The 16,467-nt window shown below is 44.2% G+C and overlaps 1 protein-coding gene across 1 annotated transcript; it reads right to left on the bottom strand.

Moving 5' to 3' along the window:
* Positions 1–1,134: 1,134 nt before the first annotated feature.
* Positions 1,135–11,349, bottom strand: ttbk2a (tau tubulin kinase 2a). The gene is made up of 15 exons (XM_030787046.1): positions 11,281–11,349; positions 9,764–9,911; positions 8,487–8,560; positions 8,202–8,342; positions 7,959–8,063; positions 7,745–7,810; positions 7,469–7,561; positions 7,225–7,350; positions 6,892–7,049; positions 6,300–6,507; positions 5,891–6,105; positions 5,198–5,768; positions 3,634–3,963; positions 1,734–2,641; positions 1,135–1,605 (listed from the first exon to the last, which is right to left on the bottom strand). Exons 1-15 carry the CDS (start codon positions 11,347–11,349, stop codon positions 1,152–1,154), a joined length of 3,666 nt encoding a protein of 1,221 aa, XP_030642906.1. The 3' UTR covers positions 1,135–1,151.
* Between the last annotated feature and the right edge of the window lie 5,118 nt (positions 11,350–16,467).

Below are 16,467 nucleotides of genomic sequence, written 5' to 3'. Positions count from 1 at the left end.
CAAAGCCATGGCACACACATTACAAGTGAGTGTTTTAGCACTTATGAGTACCACAGGCATGATTCATAGAGTATTATTATTATTATAGGAGCAGCTGAGTGCCAGTGGTCAGCTAGAATATCTCTCATGAGAGAGAAAAAAACAAGCCCCCAGCCAAAGTACATTTGATTTGGACAGCTGGAGAGAACATATATTCAATCTCCAAATCCACACCTTAGGCACAAGTAAAAGTGCAGTAACACTTTTTTTTTTTGTAAATGATTGTTTCAGCAATTCCTACGCTCTGCCAAAATAGGACACTGTGAGGGAACAGTAGGGTCAAGTGCTACAGGGTGGTGAGACAGCAGAAGTAAGGAGAAAGATGACAAAAGAAAATGACAGAGATTCATGGCATCTGTCAGTGTACCTGCCACTGCACTGATCAGAGGGGAGAGATATGCTTCAAAGCCTAAATAAATATGATAATAAATACTATAATACAACTTTACAGAGCTCAGTGCAGATGCATAAGCCCAATGCACTACATAAACACTGAAATATCTGCATAACGGTTCAAGTGTATGAGATGCCTCAAAGTAAATAAAATTCAACTTAAATAATAAAAATAAATAAAATGATAATTAGACAAATAATCATTTCATTAGGTATGTGTGTAGTGTATCACGTTTAACTTAATTGTTGTCATACCAATGCTAATAAACTAAATCAGGCACTACCAGCAGGCTCCCAGCCCACAGAGCCAAGGAACTAGAATGAAACATTTAAGTATCAATACTTTAGGTTGCTTGTATGTACTTTAGGCATTTGTATGTAAGCATTAAGTAATTTAACAGTGAGTGTGAAGCCAAATACTTTAAACTTTAAAGTATCATTTCATATCATCCCTTTACAAAACATAGTAAAAACAGACACATAAAAACAGAAAGAGTAAGATGGGCACACAAGAATGGAGTGGCCAATGACAAAGGAAGATTTACAGAGGGCCAGGGACTGGAATGATACATGAGGATTGGTGGCAAATATTCTTTTTTTTTTTTTTTGTATTTGGTCACTCTGGAGAAAGACACATGGGTATCCACCTTTTATCAATCCTGACTGCAGTTTTCTTATCCATTGCTGCTGCTACAGCGACTCTTGCATCACCAAGGCAACTATCTGCTCAGCTTGTTGGAGCACTTGCCCTCGCGGCTGGAGGCTTTGCCACGAGTCAAGTGAAACGGGCCACTGCGAGCTTGCCGGCCACAGCAGTCCTGTGCGTGTGGGTGAGGGCGGCGCAGGGGGGGCGATCCCGAAAAGCTGGGAGGAGAGCGGCTGCGGCTGAAGCAGCCCCCGACACCCACTCGGTGCTCATGACGTGACGGGGATGAGCTGACAGAGTGCTGCAGGGAAGAGGAGCTACGGGGGGAAGCGCTGGAGCTACGGTGGTGGTGATGGTGGATTGTATTGGAGGCGCTGACACACACCACTCTGGAGCCCAACTGCTGCGGGGAGAAGCTGCCATGCTGAGGGGAACCGCGGGCTGAGCCGCCCTGCATTAGCTGGGCCAGGCACGTCAGCAGGTCTGAGTCACTAGGGCTACCTGTACGGATCCGATAACGTCGAAGTCTGAGAAGAGAACAGAAAGAAGAGAAAGAGACATAATGTCATCTGTGAGGAATGTGAAGCTGAGTTAACAGTATCTGCTGAATAAGAGTAACATGGACTTGAAATTAGTAAAAAGAACATCTCTTTACCTGCCGTCCACAGACGAGCGGCTGGGAGGTTTACCTGGCGGAGGCCTGGGGAGGAACTGGGCGGGGACAGAGTCTGGGACAGGGGTGGGGTTAATGGGACGTGGGATCTTACTCTTCCGTGACAGAGGGCTAGAGGATGAGGAGAGGGATGGGGCGTCGTCAGCTTGACGATCTGAGCGGGAGCCCAAGAACGACTCGTCGTCCTGAGAACGGTCAGAGGAGGCAGAGGACTGCTGGTCCCGAGAGAGCGCCACTACCACTGCACGCCTGTCTGAGGAGAGGGACGGAGAGGCGGAAGGGGAGAGGTGTGGGATGTGCGCTTTCTTCTGCAGCAGTTTCTCTTTTGCTGTACCAGGTGCTGGAGGGTCTAGAAGGCTGGAGGGCTCCAGGACGGGAATTCGGCTTTGCCGACGGCTAGGGTCTCGACGAGGGGCCGGGACTGGAGAGGATGGAACAGGTCCATTGCTCTCAGCTGGGGAATCATCTCCTCTGCCTTCCACAGGGTGCTGCTGATTAGGTTCAGCGGAGGGATTGGGATGACCGGAGCTGCTTTCTGGATCTTTTAGCTCAGAGAAGCGTCCGGCAGGGTCTTCCTGAGAGTCTGCAGCGGGAGACAGATGACCATTCATCAGGACTGGCGAGTGGGGAGAGCATGCAGAATGTGGAGATGAGACCAGACTTGGCACTGGGCTAGAGGACTTTAGCGGGACATCCCCATTTAGCAGAGGCTCTCCCCCAGAACTGGAGGGTCTGGGAGGCTGAGAGGGAAGGTGCTCCTGGGGGGAGTTGATGTCAGCTGTGTTATCCTGTGGTTGAGCCTCAGTGTCATGCCTCTCCAACAGGAGGCACTGTGGCACAATTTCAGAGGCTGACTGGGAGGACAGGACAGACGGACGCTGTGCTGTCAACTTAACAGAGAGGACGAAGGACAAAAGAGAGTAAGATACATACATATATACATATGCGTGGATAGATAGATAGATAGATAGATAGATAGATAGATAGATAGATAGATAGATAGACAGATAGATAGACAGACAGCTAGCTAGCTAGCTAGATAGATAGATAGATAGATAGATAGATAGATAGATAGATAGATACAAAGACATATATGCAGAGATAAACTGACCAATGCACCTCGAGTAAAATTATCCTTACGGAATTTTTCAGACAAAAAGAGAGAGTGAGATGAGGAGAGACTGCAACAATTACATTTAAAATGACAGTTATTTGTTAGCAAGAGCTGCTAGAGACCACCAGAGCTTGTCACATACACTTGCACTGCCTCTAACTTTAATCCAGATGGCAATAGATGTGTTTGCCCTTAGCTGACTGACAAAGTCCTCAAACAAACACAGTCCAAAAGTAAACAGAGAATGGATAAAGACGAACTTTCTAAAAACGAAACATGGAGCACCACAACGTAAGTGAAAGGAATAGTCATCTCAGTTGTGTCATAAAACAAGTGAAACAACAATTTTACAAACTAATATACAACATATTAGTTGAAAGTTTGGGATTAGTTGCATCACAACAACACCAGACTGTTAATGCACATGTCACAATCAGGCTCACTGTTCTAGGTCACTAGAACAAAAAAAAAAATGTGAAGCCTTCCATTTGAGCATGCAGGTAATGTGTTACTGTAAGTACCTCTGTGTTGCCTGGAGAAAACTTAGTGTGGCAACGATAATAAAGATGACAATTAAGCAACAGTAACGAAGTAACGAAGAAACAAAAACCAAGATATGACCAAGGAACGTTACAGACAGTGGAAGAAGCAAAAACGTAAGGAGAGGGGTAATGAGAGAGTTGAAGGAATAGAGGGTTTTTTTTTTTTTAATGGTAGGGGTTAGTATTTGGAGAGGTGGGAGGGGGAGGTGGGCCGTCGGGTATTCACCTGCTGGAGCTGGGCACGAGTGATGCGTATGACAGAGGGGAACTTGGCATTGGCAGCACCTGCCGGGATGGCGGGAAGTTTCCTTTGCCCGGGTGAACGGGTGCGGGGCACAGGGGGCGCTGGCAGTGAGGCGTGGCAGGAGGAGGAGGAGTTGGAGGAAGGGTGGTGGTGGTCTGCGGACTGGCTCCGCCTCATTCCAGGAGGGGCACGCTGGTGCAGGGGATCCGACAGGGTGGTCAAGAGGGTGTGCGGGCTGGGGGAACGCAGCAGCAGGGGGCTGCCCATCCGAACTACAACCTCTTCGGGCAGGGACGGAGGAGATGTTGGGAACTAAGAGAAGGCATGGCAGTGAGAGCAGGAGGTGATAAAAGCATGAAGAGGTGGAGGAATGACAGGAGAGAGGAAAAAGCCAAAAGAAGAGAGAGTGAATTCAGCACAAAAGGACAGAGGTGAGAGAGTAGAGAAGCAGGGGCAAGAGAGCAATATGTGAAGTTAAACAGGGAGTTTATGAGCATGGTGTCAGAGATGCAAAAATAAATAAGAAATACAAGATGGATGAATGGAAAGATAAAAGAGGATAAGGAGGAAAAAGTATTAGTGAGAGCATCGTGAATGGGTAAGCAGAGACAAAATATTTAGAGGGAAATTGCGTGTGGGAGTGCAGGAAAAGCATGGAAGAAAAAGGTCAAAGCAGGGGTAGAGAGTAGACAGGTAGTGATGGGGGAGGGAAGAGGAGGTGGATAAGTGATTAAAAGAATATTTGAGTGGGAGAAAGGCTAGTTTCCTATACTGATCGTTCACCCAGTAATAAGCTCTTTCTTGTTACATAACAGCTCTCGAGAGAAGCTTCCCTCCTGTGCTGGTGGCATGACTTATGACTGGGATCAGGTAACTGATCCTGGATCAGATTACCTTTGACCAACACAGGATTACATCAGAGAGTCTTAGGACAAAGGCTCTACATCTCATTACCACTACTGACGGCCAAGGAGTCTTCAGAGACCTCTAGGAGTTTATATAAACAATATCATGGATTCTGATATGAGAATGACTTTGACTCAAAGTACAAAGAAACCAATAAAATGCAGAATTTAACATATTGCTAAACTGAATGAGAAAATGAAATATACAGGCAAACAAAAGGCACTAACTGAAATTGTGAAGTTTGACAAACTCCTGCAAATTCCTGCAGAATTATTTATTTTTCATCAAAACACTTTCAGCAAATGTTCTCAGTTAGGAATATGCTTCTATCATAAGCACACATCTATCACACTCAGCCACAGGCACACCCTTCAGGGCTACCGAGGGGAAGCAATTCGCCTTTATAAGATCGTTAAAATATGGTATGATGACCTATATGAGGGGTCATCAAGATCTGTGAGGTCATTTGAATGCACCTTGGGAATATGCAAAAATTACAACTGTAACCTGTGTGAGGTCATCGGAATGTACTGTGGTAATCTGTATGAAGTCACTACAGTATACATCTGTATCAATAAGTTTAGTAACTTAATAGACTGTGTGAGGGCATCCAGAGCCATGACATGTTCCTCTGTATTACCTGTGTGAGTGCTCCCTCTGCTAACGCCTCAGCAGGACTGGTGGGGGTAACAGCAGGCAAGCCTCCCAGAGGCCCAACGCTTAGCTCCAGTCTTTCAATTCTCAGGGTTTCCACAGAGGGTGCCCGAGGTGTAGCTGCACCTCCATCAGTTTGGATGGGGTGAAGGGCTGTTCTCTCTTGGTCGGGAGACTCTTCCATTGGCTGTAGGACCTCGGGTTCCTCTTCTCCCTCCTCTGAGGGGCTATTTGTTAACTTGGGCTCACCTCCTGGGGAGCTGGCAGCTCCCTCTCTGACGTCCTGCGTGTCAGAGCCCCGCTCAACGATTACCCACTCGCGTGAGTCCACATCCTGTTGTCCTGAGCTCAGGTTCAGTGCCACAAATCCACTGCTGGCTGCACCTTCACCCTGCTCTGGTGAGCCGGGGGAGCCAGGTTTGGGTGAGCCACCCCCAGACATAAACTCCTCATAGCAGTGCCACACCCGATCACCTCGGACAGCATCAGCATTGGCCAGGCCTGGCCCAGTATCATTCTCCTTATCCCGAGCAGAACCAGCTGCCTGCTTCCCAGAGCTAAGCACAGATACACACACACATACACACACACACACACACACAGAATCCCAGAGTGAGACAGGAACATATGTTGAGTTGTAAATGTACTGATCAAGCAGTAAAGGGGTGCTGGGACTGACCAGGCCTCTAGGAAGCGTTCCATTTTGGGTTTGGCCTCCAGTGTTTGCCTCTTCTCCAGCTCAGAGCTGTGGATGTGAAGGAGTCTTCTCAGGAGTGGAGCATCACGGTCTGACGGCACCATTTCAGGACGGACCCGAACAGGAGAGCCAAGACTGGGCCCAGTATAAGGACTCTGGTTCCCTTGGTTTGGACTGTGTTCCTCTTCTTGGCCAGCCTATCAGTTACAGAGAAATATCATGTATTCTGAGAGATTGTATGAAAGAATACATATATGTATACTGTATATCTACATACAATATATTTGTGTGTGTGTGTGTGTGTATATATATATATATATATATATATATTTGTATATGTGTTTGTGGAGAACGTAGAATGTGTATCTGAGAAACAGAGTAAATCTGGCACCTTCCAGGCAGCAGGAGGGATCCGGTTTCGATTGCGATCCAAATCCTCCCAAACATCTGCCTCCTGGTTCCGCAGGGGGAGGATGGGGGATCCAGGCACGCGGTCAGGTGGGCCATTGTTGTCCCCATCGCTGAGCTGCTCATCCTGCAGAACCTCATCAGTGTTCTCCCTCAGAAGGTCTCCAGGCACCAGGGAAGCATTTGCCATGCTGTAAACAAAGCAAAGCATTTTCACCCACTTAAAGACAGAACCAGGTGATTACAATTTAGTATGCTGAGTACAGTGAGTATGTCAAAGACAGGTGCTCTTAACACACGGACATGCTGTAAAACCTGCTTGTGCCTATTATCAGTTGTTTTCACATATAGACACACAGCAGACAGACTGCTAAGCAGTAGTAACTTGCCTCATATTTTTATGGGAACCCAGAGCACTTTGAGTTAAAAAGCACTGAGTGTCAGTCCAAGCATATTGGAAAGGAATCCTAGTGTGTTTTCAGTGACCTTGCGGTTTTAAAACAAAAGGCATGTCCTGTCTCAGCACCTAAAGAGCCAACCAAGAGGGAGGTGTCCTAAAAAAAGGTGCTGCTTACCCCATGTGAGCTGGGGTGAGGCGAGTGTGGTGCTGCGGAGTGGACACCGTAGCACTGATTATCAGTGAGTCATCTTGGCCTGTCCTTTCCCAGTCATACGGATCATTCTCAACTACGTTATAGGTCCTCATACTGCTCTCAAAAACACTCATCAGCAGCTAAAGGCAAAAGGAGAAATTACATTCAGCTTCACTGACACGTGATCAGTGTCAATTAGTGTTAAGTACACTGCATAAAACAGATACAATAAGAATTCAGACACAATACAATGCAGATGTTTAATTATAGGGGTTTTTTTGCTAAACGTCCTAAATGTATAACAATGTCCATTACCTGATAATCAGGTTTGGTAAAGTAGTCCAGGTTACTGATATGGTCTAAGAAAACACTAAACCCAGGTGGTAAGGGTTTCAGCATGAGACGGTGGTCATATGTCTCTTTGAGCTTTCCCACTTGTTCCTAAACAAAAAGCAAACATGTTCACACACACAGCCAGACAGTCTCTCTAAAGAGATCAAAATATAACAGTCCTCAAAAACTCAGATAAACATCTCATGTTGACTCTGAAAATAATTACCTTATCCTTGATTTTTCTCCAGGGAAGTTGGCCCACCATGAACTCCACCAACATGTAGAACAAAGACCAGAGGTCATCATGGCGACCCATCTCCTGTAGGACAGGCACCACACAGATAAGTCAAGAACGGCATTCAATTGCACGCAAGGGATTGTTTGAGGTTTTAAAAAAGAGAGGTGGAAGGGAGACAGAGATGGAGAATCAAGGAAAAACAGAGAGCGAGAGATAAAGGCAAAAGATGGGGTGGTAAGATCAAAGCCATGGCAGCACACCAACCTTGTTTTTGTGAGCATTGATTGAAGCGTATCGCACAGTGCCTCGAAACCCTGCCACCGGGCGAGGCTGAAGGGAAGAGCACCAAAAAGTCATTATTTTAAATCAGAACATAGGAGGTGTGTTTGAGTGACTCGCAGCAGAGTCTGCTCTCCCACACATACTTCCACATCAACAGAAATGCTCCAATAAAACATGTATATGTGAGGACACTTACTGGTCTGACCTCCTGGCAGGAGTTGGTGAACTGCCGCGCCAAGCCAAAGTCCAGCATATAGCAGGTCCGGCATGTACTGGGGAATCGCCCCATTGCAAAGTTAGACTGAAAAATACATCAGAAAATTTCAAAATGTGATATAGGTTCACACTCTAGTCAAACAGTGATTTTTTTTTTTTACCAAAGTCTTGACTACTGAAGCAGTCTTCCTGCTAAATGTGTCAAAGTGCAGGGCTCTCTCACTGGTTTTATGTCACGATGGAGGAAGCCCACGGAGTGGATGCTTTCAATGGCTTCCAGTATCTGCCGGCCCAGTCTTAGTGTTGTGCTGACTGTAAATGTTCCCCGATTCATGCTCCGTCGAAGATCCGCCAGATTTCGACCCTGGAATATTCAAATGTCATTCAAATACAGCCCTCTGTACTGACAAAATAACTCACACTCTCATAGCCACAAGACAGAGACTCTCTAAATCATAGCAGGTCATGGACACACTGTACTGGGTGTTCAGGTACGTTCAACCCATACCTGAAGCTCCATCACCACATAGTTGAAACGATCATTGCGGCCACATCCAAAAAAACGGCACACGTGGTCCTTACCTGAGACAGTAAAAAGTGTTAAGCACATGAAAGGCACTGAACCTTTTTATATGATACAGTGGATTATCTGACTACAATCATACATGTGTTATACAGTCTACACAACAAAAATATAGTAAAGAACAAAAAACAAGAAAGAAACACACAGACAGTACATGGTGTTTGATTATTATCTATAGAATGGAATTGTGCTGGGTTAGGTCTGTCTTGTCCCTCCCCCTGAGCCACAGCTGATTTATGGGTGTGTTCAGAGCAGCTCTGCCCCCAGGGGACCCGACCAGACCACTCTACTCAAATCCAATCCACTAAGCCCGTCGTTGCAAGCTCTCTGAGCAAGAGACAGCCAGCCTGGACACACCCTGGTCCACTTTAATGTTTCTCGAACATTGATGTTCTTTCGTTCATCTTACTCATTCTATTTCAACTATTCTATTCAACTATTCTCAGATCTCTTCTAATCTTTAACTGTTTCTACATTAGCCCCATGACACGGCAGACAAAGCCATGATATATGTACAACATACGTCACTGGGTTAATATATGCTGTGAGAGCCAAAAGCACTGAAAAAGAGCACTTAAAAATCAGAATAGAGCATTTTATTTACGTGGTTGACAGCGAGTCTCAGTATTCAGGATTCTTACAGGAAGTGGACATGGTTTGGGGGGGGGGGGGGGGGGGGGGGCAGATCTCAAGTTACACCTTTTTTTTTCCCTCAGGGCCCAATAATACCAAAAGCCACTGACACATAGCCATTATAACGCAAACATGATCCGAGTCCATCGATTTTTCACCGGGCAGAGGGGAGGGGGAGGATTGAGAGGGGATTAGGGCAAAGATGAGGGAAGAGAGGGCAGAAAAAAAAAAGAACGCTGATGGAATGTCCCCTAAAAGAGCACTCCTAATGGGTTTGTTGATACTTTGCCCAGCACTGGGGCAAAACTGCAACCTCGACCACAACTCAACAAACACAAGGTACAAAGCATTGTCCTTTACACATTAACCTGCAAACTCTGTTCCAATGTGTCAGGCAATGGGCAGTCTGTGAAAACAACGTTGAATGATGCTGTAGGCCAAACTGAGGATCCCATACAGACTGACCTCTCAAATCACTGCATTGTCTCAGACCTGTGCACTTTACAGGATTAAGCAGGGTTAACATGGCACAGGAGATGCTTGTGTCCTATACTGTCTAACTGACATACCTTGCAGTTTCTTCAGCACAGCGACCTCCATCTTCAGCACCTGCTTGGGCTGCTGGGCTGACTCCACCTTGAGAGCCACACTGTTCCGATTCTGCAGGTCCAGCGCCTCGTAGATCTCCCCAAAACCACCACCACCAATTTTTTTCAGCTAACAGAGCGTAAAAAGGAAGGCAAGAAATGGAGGTAAAGAAGTACAAAGGAAGGTGTCAATGGTCTGTTGTTTAGATTTTGTTGTCCTGATTGAGCAGAAAAAAACATGCGAACATGGTGCCAATTTGCAAAGCAAAAAGAAAAAAAAAACAGCTTTTCATTCTAGTAATCTGTTTAAACAGAATTTTAACTGGAACTGGTGCCAGCAGTCTATAAAAATCTAAAATCCAAAATTCTAGTCTGAAAGTCTTTCTGAAAAGAATTTACTAAAATACTTCTGAAAGGGACATTTCCAATGCCTGTTGGCTTTTTACTTTTGGATATCGCCTTTTGGTAAAGCCACCTATCCTGACACCAAGTCTCCTTGTGCTTTGGTACGACAGTCCCTCCCTTTCTCTCCAATCTTGTGTCACAGTCCCAGTGCTACTCCCCAGACTAACATCATTGGCTATAGTGGCAACAGCAGCAGTTCTTACATAATACAGCTCCACACAGGAAGTGGTGCCAGAACTGCCAGTTCCCAGGATGTGAGAAGGTCACTATCTGTCATCTAGACCTATGTGCTGGGAAAACATCCTGCTCCTAAATGATGACTGCATCAGTGTTGGTAACCACAGCAGGAGAGACTCCATAATATCCTCATCACTAAGAGAGCAGCGAGAGATAAGTAGTTATTGAGTGAGTGACTAAATAATGAGAGTAAAAAATGAATGCTGGGGTCGAGGCACATGAAGAAGTACTTTATGTAATTCACTGAGTATAAAAGTAAAGCTGATAGAGGTATATTCAGTAGAAATAAAAGAACAAAAATAGTGTATATCTAATAATAGTATCTCCACAGATTGGTGAAATTATACGCCAAGTGTAGTGGTAAGGCAACAAGAACAGCAACTGGGAGGATTGTGGAATCAAGGCCTAATACTAGGAAAAAATTAATTGAGTTCTAGAGGGAAGCTGGTTAAGTCTCATGAATCTACCCATGCGCCCTTGAGCTGTTACTCTTGAGATGGTACAGGATGGCTGACCTTGTGTTTGGACCTTTACCACAGCAGGTACAGATATAGAAATACTGCATTATCAGACTGTGGAGAAGACTGACTTCTGTTGCAAAATGGACAAAACAGATAATTCAATGACAGAACATGTGATGTAGGCTGACTAATACAGGTTAGATGAGAAAGGGCTTTGCTCTACAAGCAAGCCCTCTGTATTAAAGAGTCGTCTTCTTCTAGCTTTATGACTGCTCCACATTCAATGCGGTACTAAAACGACTTACTCTATTTGACATTCACATATGCCAGAGATGGGGATGCAGAATGAGGGACTGATGGATGCAACGTGCAGGACGACCAGAACCAGGGACTCACCACTTTCCATCGCTCCTTGACCAGGACAGCCACAGACAGGATGTCAGTCTGCTCGAGACCCCCACTCATCCTGGCTGTGCTCCGCTCCGAGTTCTAAAAAACGGAGCCTCGGCCTGGACCAGGCATCAGAGCCCTGAGCTGAGTAGAGGAAAAAAGGACCATCAACACCGAACCAGTCAGCCGAAAATAAAAATACGGTAATTTAAAGTGGAAAAGATCTAGTCTTTTCAGGTGTTTCACTCATCAAGCTCATTCTTACAGTAAAAGACAACCTTTGCCAACCTTTCGGCAGGGGGCCAGCACGTGACCTATGCAGATTCTAAACTGCATTTCAGTGTTCATCCCCTAAGTGTCACTGCAGGCTCTCAGTTATCAGAGTTCACCAATCACCACATCCACCTAGTTTCATAACACAAATCCTGGTTAAATTAGTTCCAGCTCTATTTCTCTAAAGAACTAAATACAATGAAGAATTAACACATCCTTAGCGTTGCACATGTGTCCACAACATCTTGTTGTGGTCTAAACCGAAGTTGCTCTTCCAAATTATGAAATTTCCTGTACTTACTTGTCCAACTGTGATTCTCTCTGATAACATGTACTAAAGTATCCTCTTCCTTGATCATTTTGTAATGGAACAAAGAGATTTGTTGTTGAAACATGAAACAATTCTCCAAAATGCCCCTTGATCATCTCCTTTTTTTATACTGAGATGTTTCTGGAAGTGCGTAGGATAATCATTGAAAAACTGGAGAAGAAACCTGGCAGTTGGGTTTAAAGCAGTCAGCTGTGGTCAGAGTAAGAGTGAAAGTACAAGAGCAGGAGCAGATCAGAACCAGAACAACAGTCATGTCCAGAGAAAGGCTCGTGGGGTGAAAGAGGCATCTGTCTGTATGCAGTCTGGACAGCAGCTGTCGCTCACACACACTTATTCAGTCATTACTGCCAGTGCTGCCACAGCAACATCACACCACCCAAACACACACACACACACACACACACACACAATACTCAGCACAAGTACAAGTGGCTGACCTTCAGAAAGCCAGACACTGCTCCTGTAACCAGTAGACAAAAATGCACAGGAGTATACACACACACACAACTACAAAGAGTCCCTAACATAGTGAAACACAAATAAGCACAGCGCTTTAACAAATGTTTGTTAGAGGAGTCAGGAAGGATGCTAATTCCTGCATAGCTAGCTTGCTCCTCTTTGACGTCACTGAGCTCTGAATCATTCCAAGACATTAGTATGCTTTCCGAGACTCTCTCTAGCCCTGACACATCAGACACACTCACAGACAGATGGAGCAGCAAAAGTACAGACTCAAACATGTGAAACAGCATGTGATTATTAAACAGCCTATTGAAAAACTGTTAGCTTTAAGAATTTCTATAAGAAAAAAAAAAACAGAGCGAGTGATAGCCCTGGTCTACACACCTGTCATGTTACTGGTTCTGAAGACTTTTCAACATGAGTTAAAACCTTCTGTAACAATAATGTTAACTTGTGAATCTTCTCTTTGCATCGTTCCTAGACACAATTATAAAGCTATCCCTGTTTCCAGCTGACTCATTGTACAACCTAAAATTAGATATTGACCTCTTTATGAAAAGCTGTTCAAACTATACAATACAGTTACGCACACTAGTACAACTACTGTAATGGCACAGCAAGAATGCTGCACATCAATAATTAGCATATTCAATACCATTTTCCTGTAAACAGAAAGAAAATTCAAACAAACGCGAACCCAAAACATAACCGTAGCTTGAACTGTATTTATTACACAGCACTGGTAATTATCCGATTTGCTGTATCTTACATTTGTCTGTCATGTTCCACAATGCTGTCAGTGCAAAAATGTGAGATGGAGACATTTAATTTGGTTGCAAACTGATTCTCCTGTCAGACATTAACACATCTATCCTTGCCAAGCTTTTGCCTCAACACTGAAATCAATTGGCCTAATTGGCAATCAGTGTCAGCACATTCACAGAACACAAAAGCTAAGAGAACTGCACAAACTCAACAAACTTTCCACTCTTTTGCTCTCCTTTTTTTTTTTTTAACTCTCCTGAAAAGAACAAAAGTGGGAAACCCTAAGGGCTGATAATGAAACGCTAAGGACAGCTGGAGGCAGGACACGTCTCCTCCGCAGTAAATTTAAAAACATGAAATCCAAGGTCATTCATCTCAGTGCTGAAGCTCAATGACAGAACATGCTCACTCCTTGTTGTCAGATTCCTCCCCTGTAAAACGTGAAAGTAGTTCCAGCAACAATCGAAATTCTTGAGTTGCTCATGATTTTTCAACCTGATGTCTGACTCAGCAAGAAGAAAATAATGTGTCTGCGGTCTGCTGTCTGCACCTGAATAACTCTGACTATGCAATGATCTTACAAACAACTACAATAAAGGCTATTTAATTATCATTAATCTAGTTCTCTTTCCTTTGGAAAACATGTCAGGATTCTCTATTGCTAGAAAATTGAAATTGGAATCACAGAGGCAGACTGTATTAGCCAAATCCAACAAATGCTGCAAAGTACAACTGTACAATAGCAGTCAACAATTAGATTTACTAGAAGACAAAAACAGTTGTCAGGCTTTTAACTTGAGAAAGAGGCCTGAAAAAAACCTCACTTATACACAGTTAGGCTATACATGCCAATTTGAAACTACTAAAACTGTTTTGATAACATCCTAGCTCAGTTACAACGCTGCAGAAAACAATCAAACACACTCAGACACACATGCACAGTGGGAAAAGAACAACCAGTCAGGGAACATTCATCTTCTTGGTTTAAACTAAATCTGATTCATTAGCTGAATACTCACTGGCATCTGCATTGCTCTAATTTAAATAACAGTTGCCAAAACTCCTCTCTTTGCCCTGAGTCTGAAGATTTTGCAGAGTTCCAAGGCCAAGAACACGCTGTCATCGAGTCTGGTTTTCTCACAGCAGAACACCTACAGCTTGAAGGGACAGGACGGGTGTGGGTATGGTGCCCCAGTAGCCATATATCAATCTATCCTTTTATTTTTGCGAACACATAACTATTTATTATATTTTACAAAGGAAATAATCTGACGTTGCGTTTTGATGTGCCGAATTTACGGCACATCAAATATAAAATGACAATTTAATCTGTGTTCATGCTCTCAGCTCCACTGAATATGTTACAAAGCTAAGAAATAACACTACTCTAACAGCAAAACATTTGCTTATTCAAATTCTTTTCGTCCCTAACAATGCAAAGAATATGTATATCCTGGTGGTTTCCAAATGTTCAAGATGGTTAAGATAACACCATTTCTGTCAGAAAAAAAATCCGTGGCAATAACGGATCACTGTCTCACAGGGAGCTGCTGGGAGTTTGTGCAACATTGTAAAAATACTAATCTTAATTCATCTTAATTTTGACAGGTCGGCGTTGTACCCTAGACTTGTAACTAAAGCAAAACTGAGATGGGAAGAGTGCGTTTGACAACTTCGTCGTCAATTACTTAACCTCTACAGTTAAACAGACTTATCACTAGCACTAGCACAGCATATGTACTTCAAGGCAGTATCAACTAGCTAAGTGTCTGATTTAAACTACAGATAATTCCGTTGCAATGTGTACTTATTTGCTGAGAATAAAGTGTGAAACAATTAGCTGTAAAACAACTAGCTCATCATATAAGGCACACTATCAACCAGTCTTCAGTATGGCCAGCTAGCCACCGACACGTAAAGTTACGGCATATTTAAAGCTAGCAAACATTTCAGATATTTTATTTTCAACTCTAGTTCATTATCACAAATAACGCACATTTTGGATATACGCGTGAAAGTCCAAAATGAAACGTGTAATAACGACGTGTGTTGGATTGTGACTCGAGTGTAGATATGCGCTGTGCGTTAGCCGCTTGTTGCATAGCAAAACTGCGCTGCGTTGCTACACAGCAGATTTACGATTGCGTGCACACGCACAATTGATACACAACACAGAAAAGCCCACATCTAGAAACTGTCGAAAAATGCTGGGCAGAGTACGTACAATTTAGCCATCAGTGACAACACTAACCACTGTCGTTCTGTGGAAATAACTCCGAACCCTACGTCTGTTCATGTTGGTACAAACACAATATTGTGTCGTATCCATGTTAGCTGTTCATACCTCAGACGCTCCAACCCTTGATCCAGAAGGTGCCGGGTGTGGTTAAAATTCCCTTATATGTGTCTTCATTGGTTATAAAGATGTTAAAATTGCTGCCGTTGCTAATATTCTATCCATTTGTGAGCGAATGCATTGCAATAAACCATGACACCAGCCTGACATGCGAATTAATTGGAGATGTGTATTTTAAAATCCGCCTTTCTCCTCCCTGTCACCTCAGCATCCCTCCTTCGCTGCGGATCCGTGACGTGACTACTTCGCAGAACAGCCAGCCTGCCAGCCTGCGCGCTCGTCCCCGATACTATCCCCCCTCGCAACAGCGTGCTTCACGAACGGCTGTACCCATATGAGGGTGCACGTGTTTGTTCAGTTTAGTAACGTGAACGCGCCAAAGATCTATTCCAATCTGCGACACTGCACTGAGAAACTGAGAGTGTTAAGAGGGTCCCCAGTTCATTGATTACAAGTGTATTTCTACCTCTGCTTGAATGTATTAGCTGTTTAACTCACCCATACGATATTTAACTGGTTATATTTTAAGGGATATTTAAAAATGTACGAAAGGTCGTCTGTCTTGTGAAATTATCATAGCTGTAAAAATCCCTCCGTAAAATACATCTGCTTTCGCTATGCCCGTCGCAAAACCAGAGAAATTCGGACGTGACAAAACGCCACAACTGATCTGGAAATGCAAAATCTCCTTTCATTAATTCACTCTTACAACCCAACTGAGAGAATAGATTTTAATACACTACAGTCACGCAGAAAGCGTTCCAGAGTGACCGTGTCACGTCCACGCAAGATGTGTGTATGTCACTGAACGCACTGTCACTGAGCGCAAAGAACACTGGGATACTGTCTTTTGACGTTTGTCGAGAAACCGGCCCTCCTGTAGGATAAACTGAGCAGAACGGACACATAGTTGTCAGCCTCAATGAGACGCTATTGGTGATTGAGAAGAGAAGGCCATGGGAAGCATACACGGTGGCTATCCATACGTGATGTGTCCGTGATTATA

The sequence above is a fragment of the Chanos chanos genome, chromosome 10 (assembly GCF_902362185.1).
Source record: "Chanos chanos chromosome 10, fChaCha1.1, whole genome shotgun sequence".
Classification (NCBI taxonomy): domain Eukaryota; kingdom Metazoa; phylum Chordata; class Actinopteri; order Gonorynchiformes; family Chanidae; genus Chanos; species Chanos chanos.
Note: the sequence above shows the minus strand (reverse complement) of the source record. Positions and strands in the feature narration are given on the sequence as shown.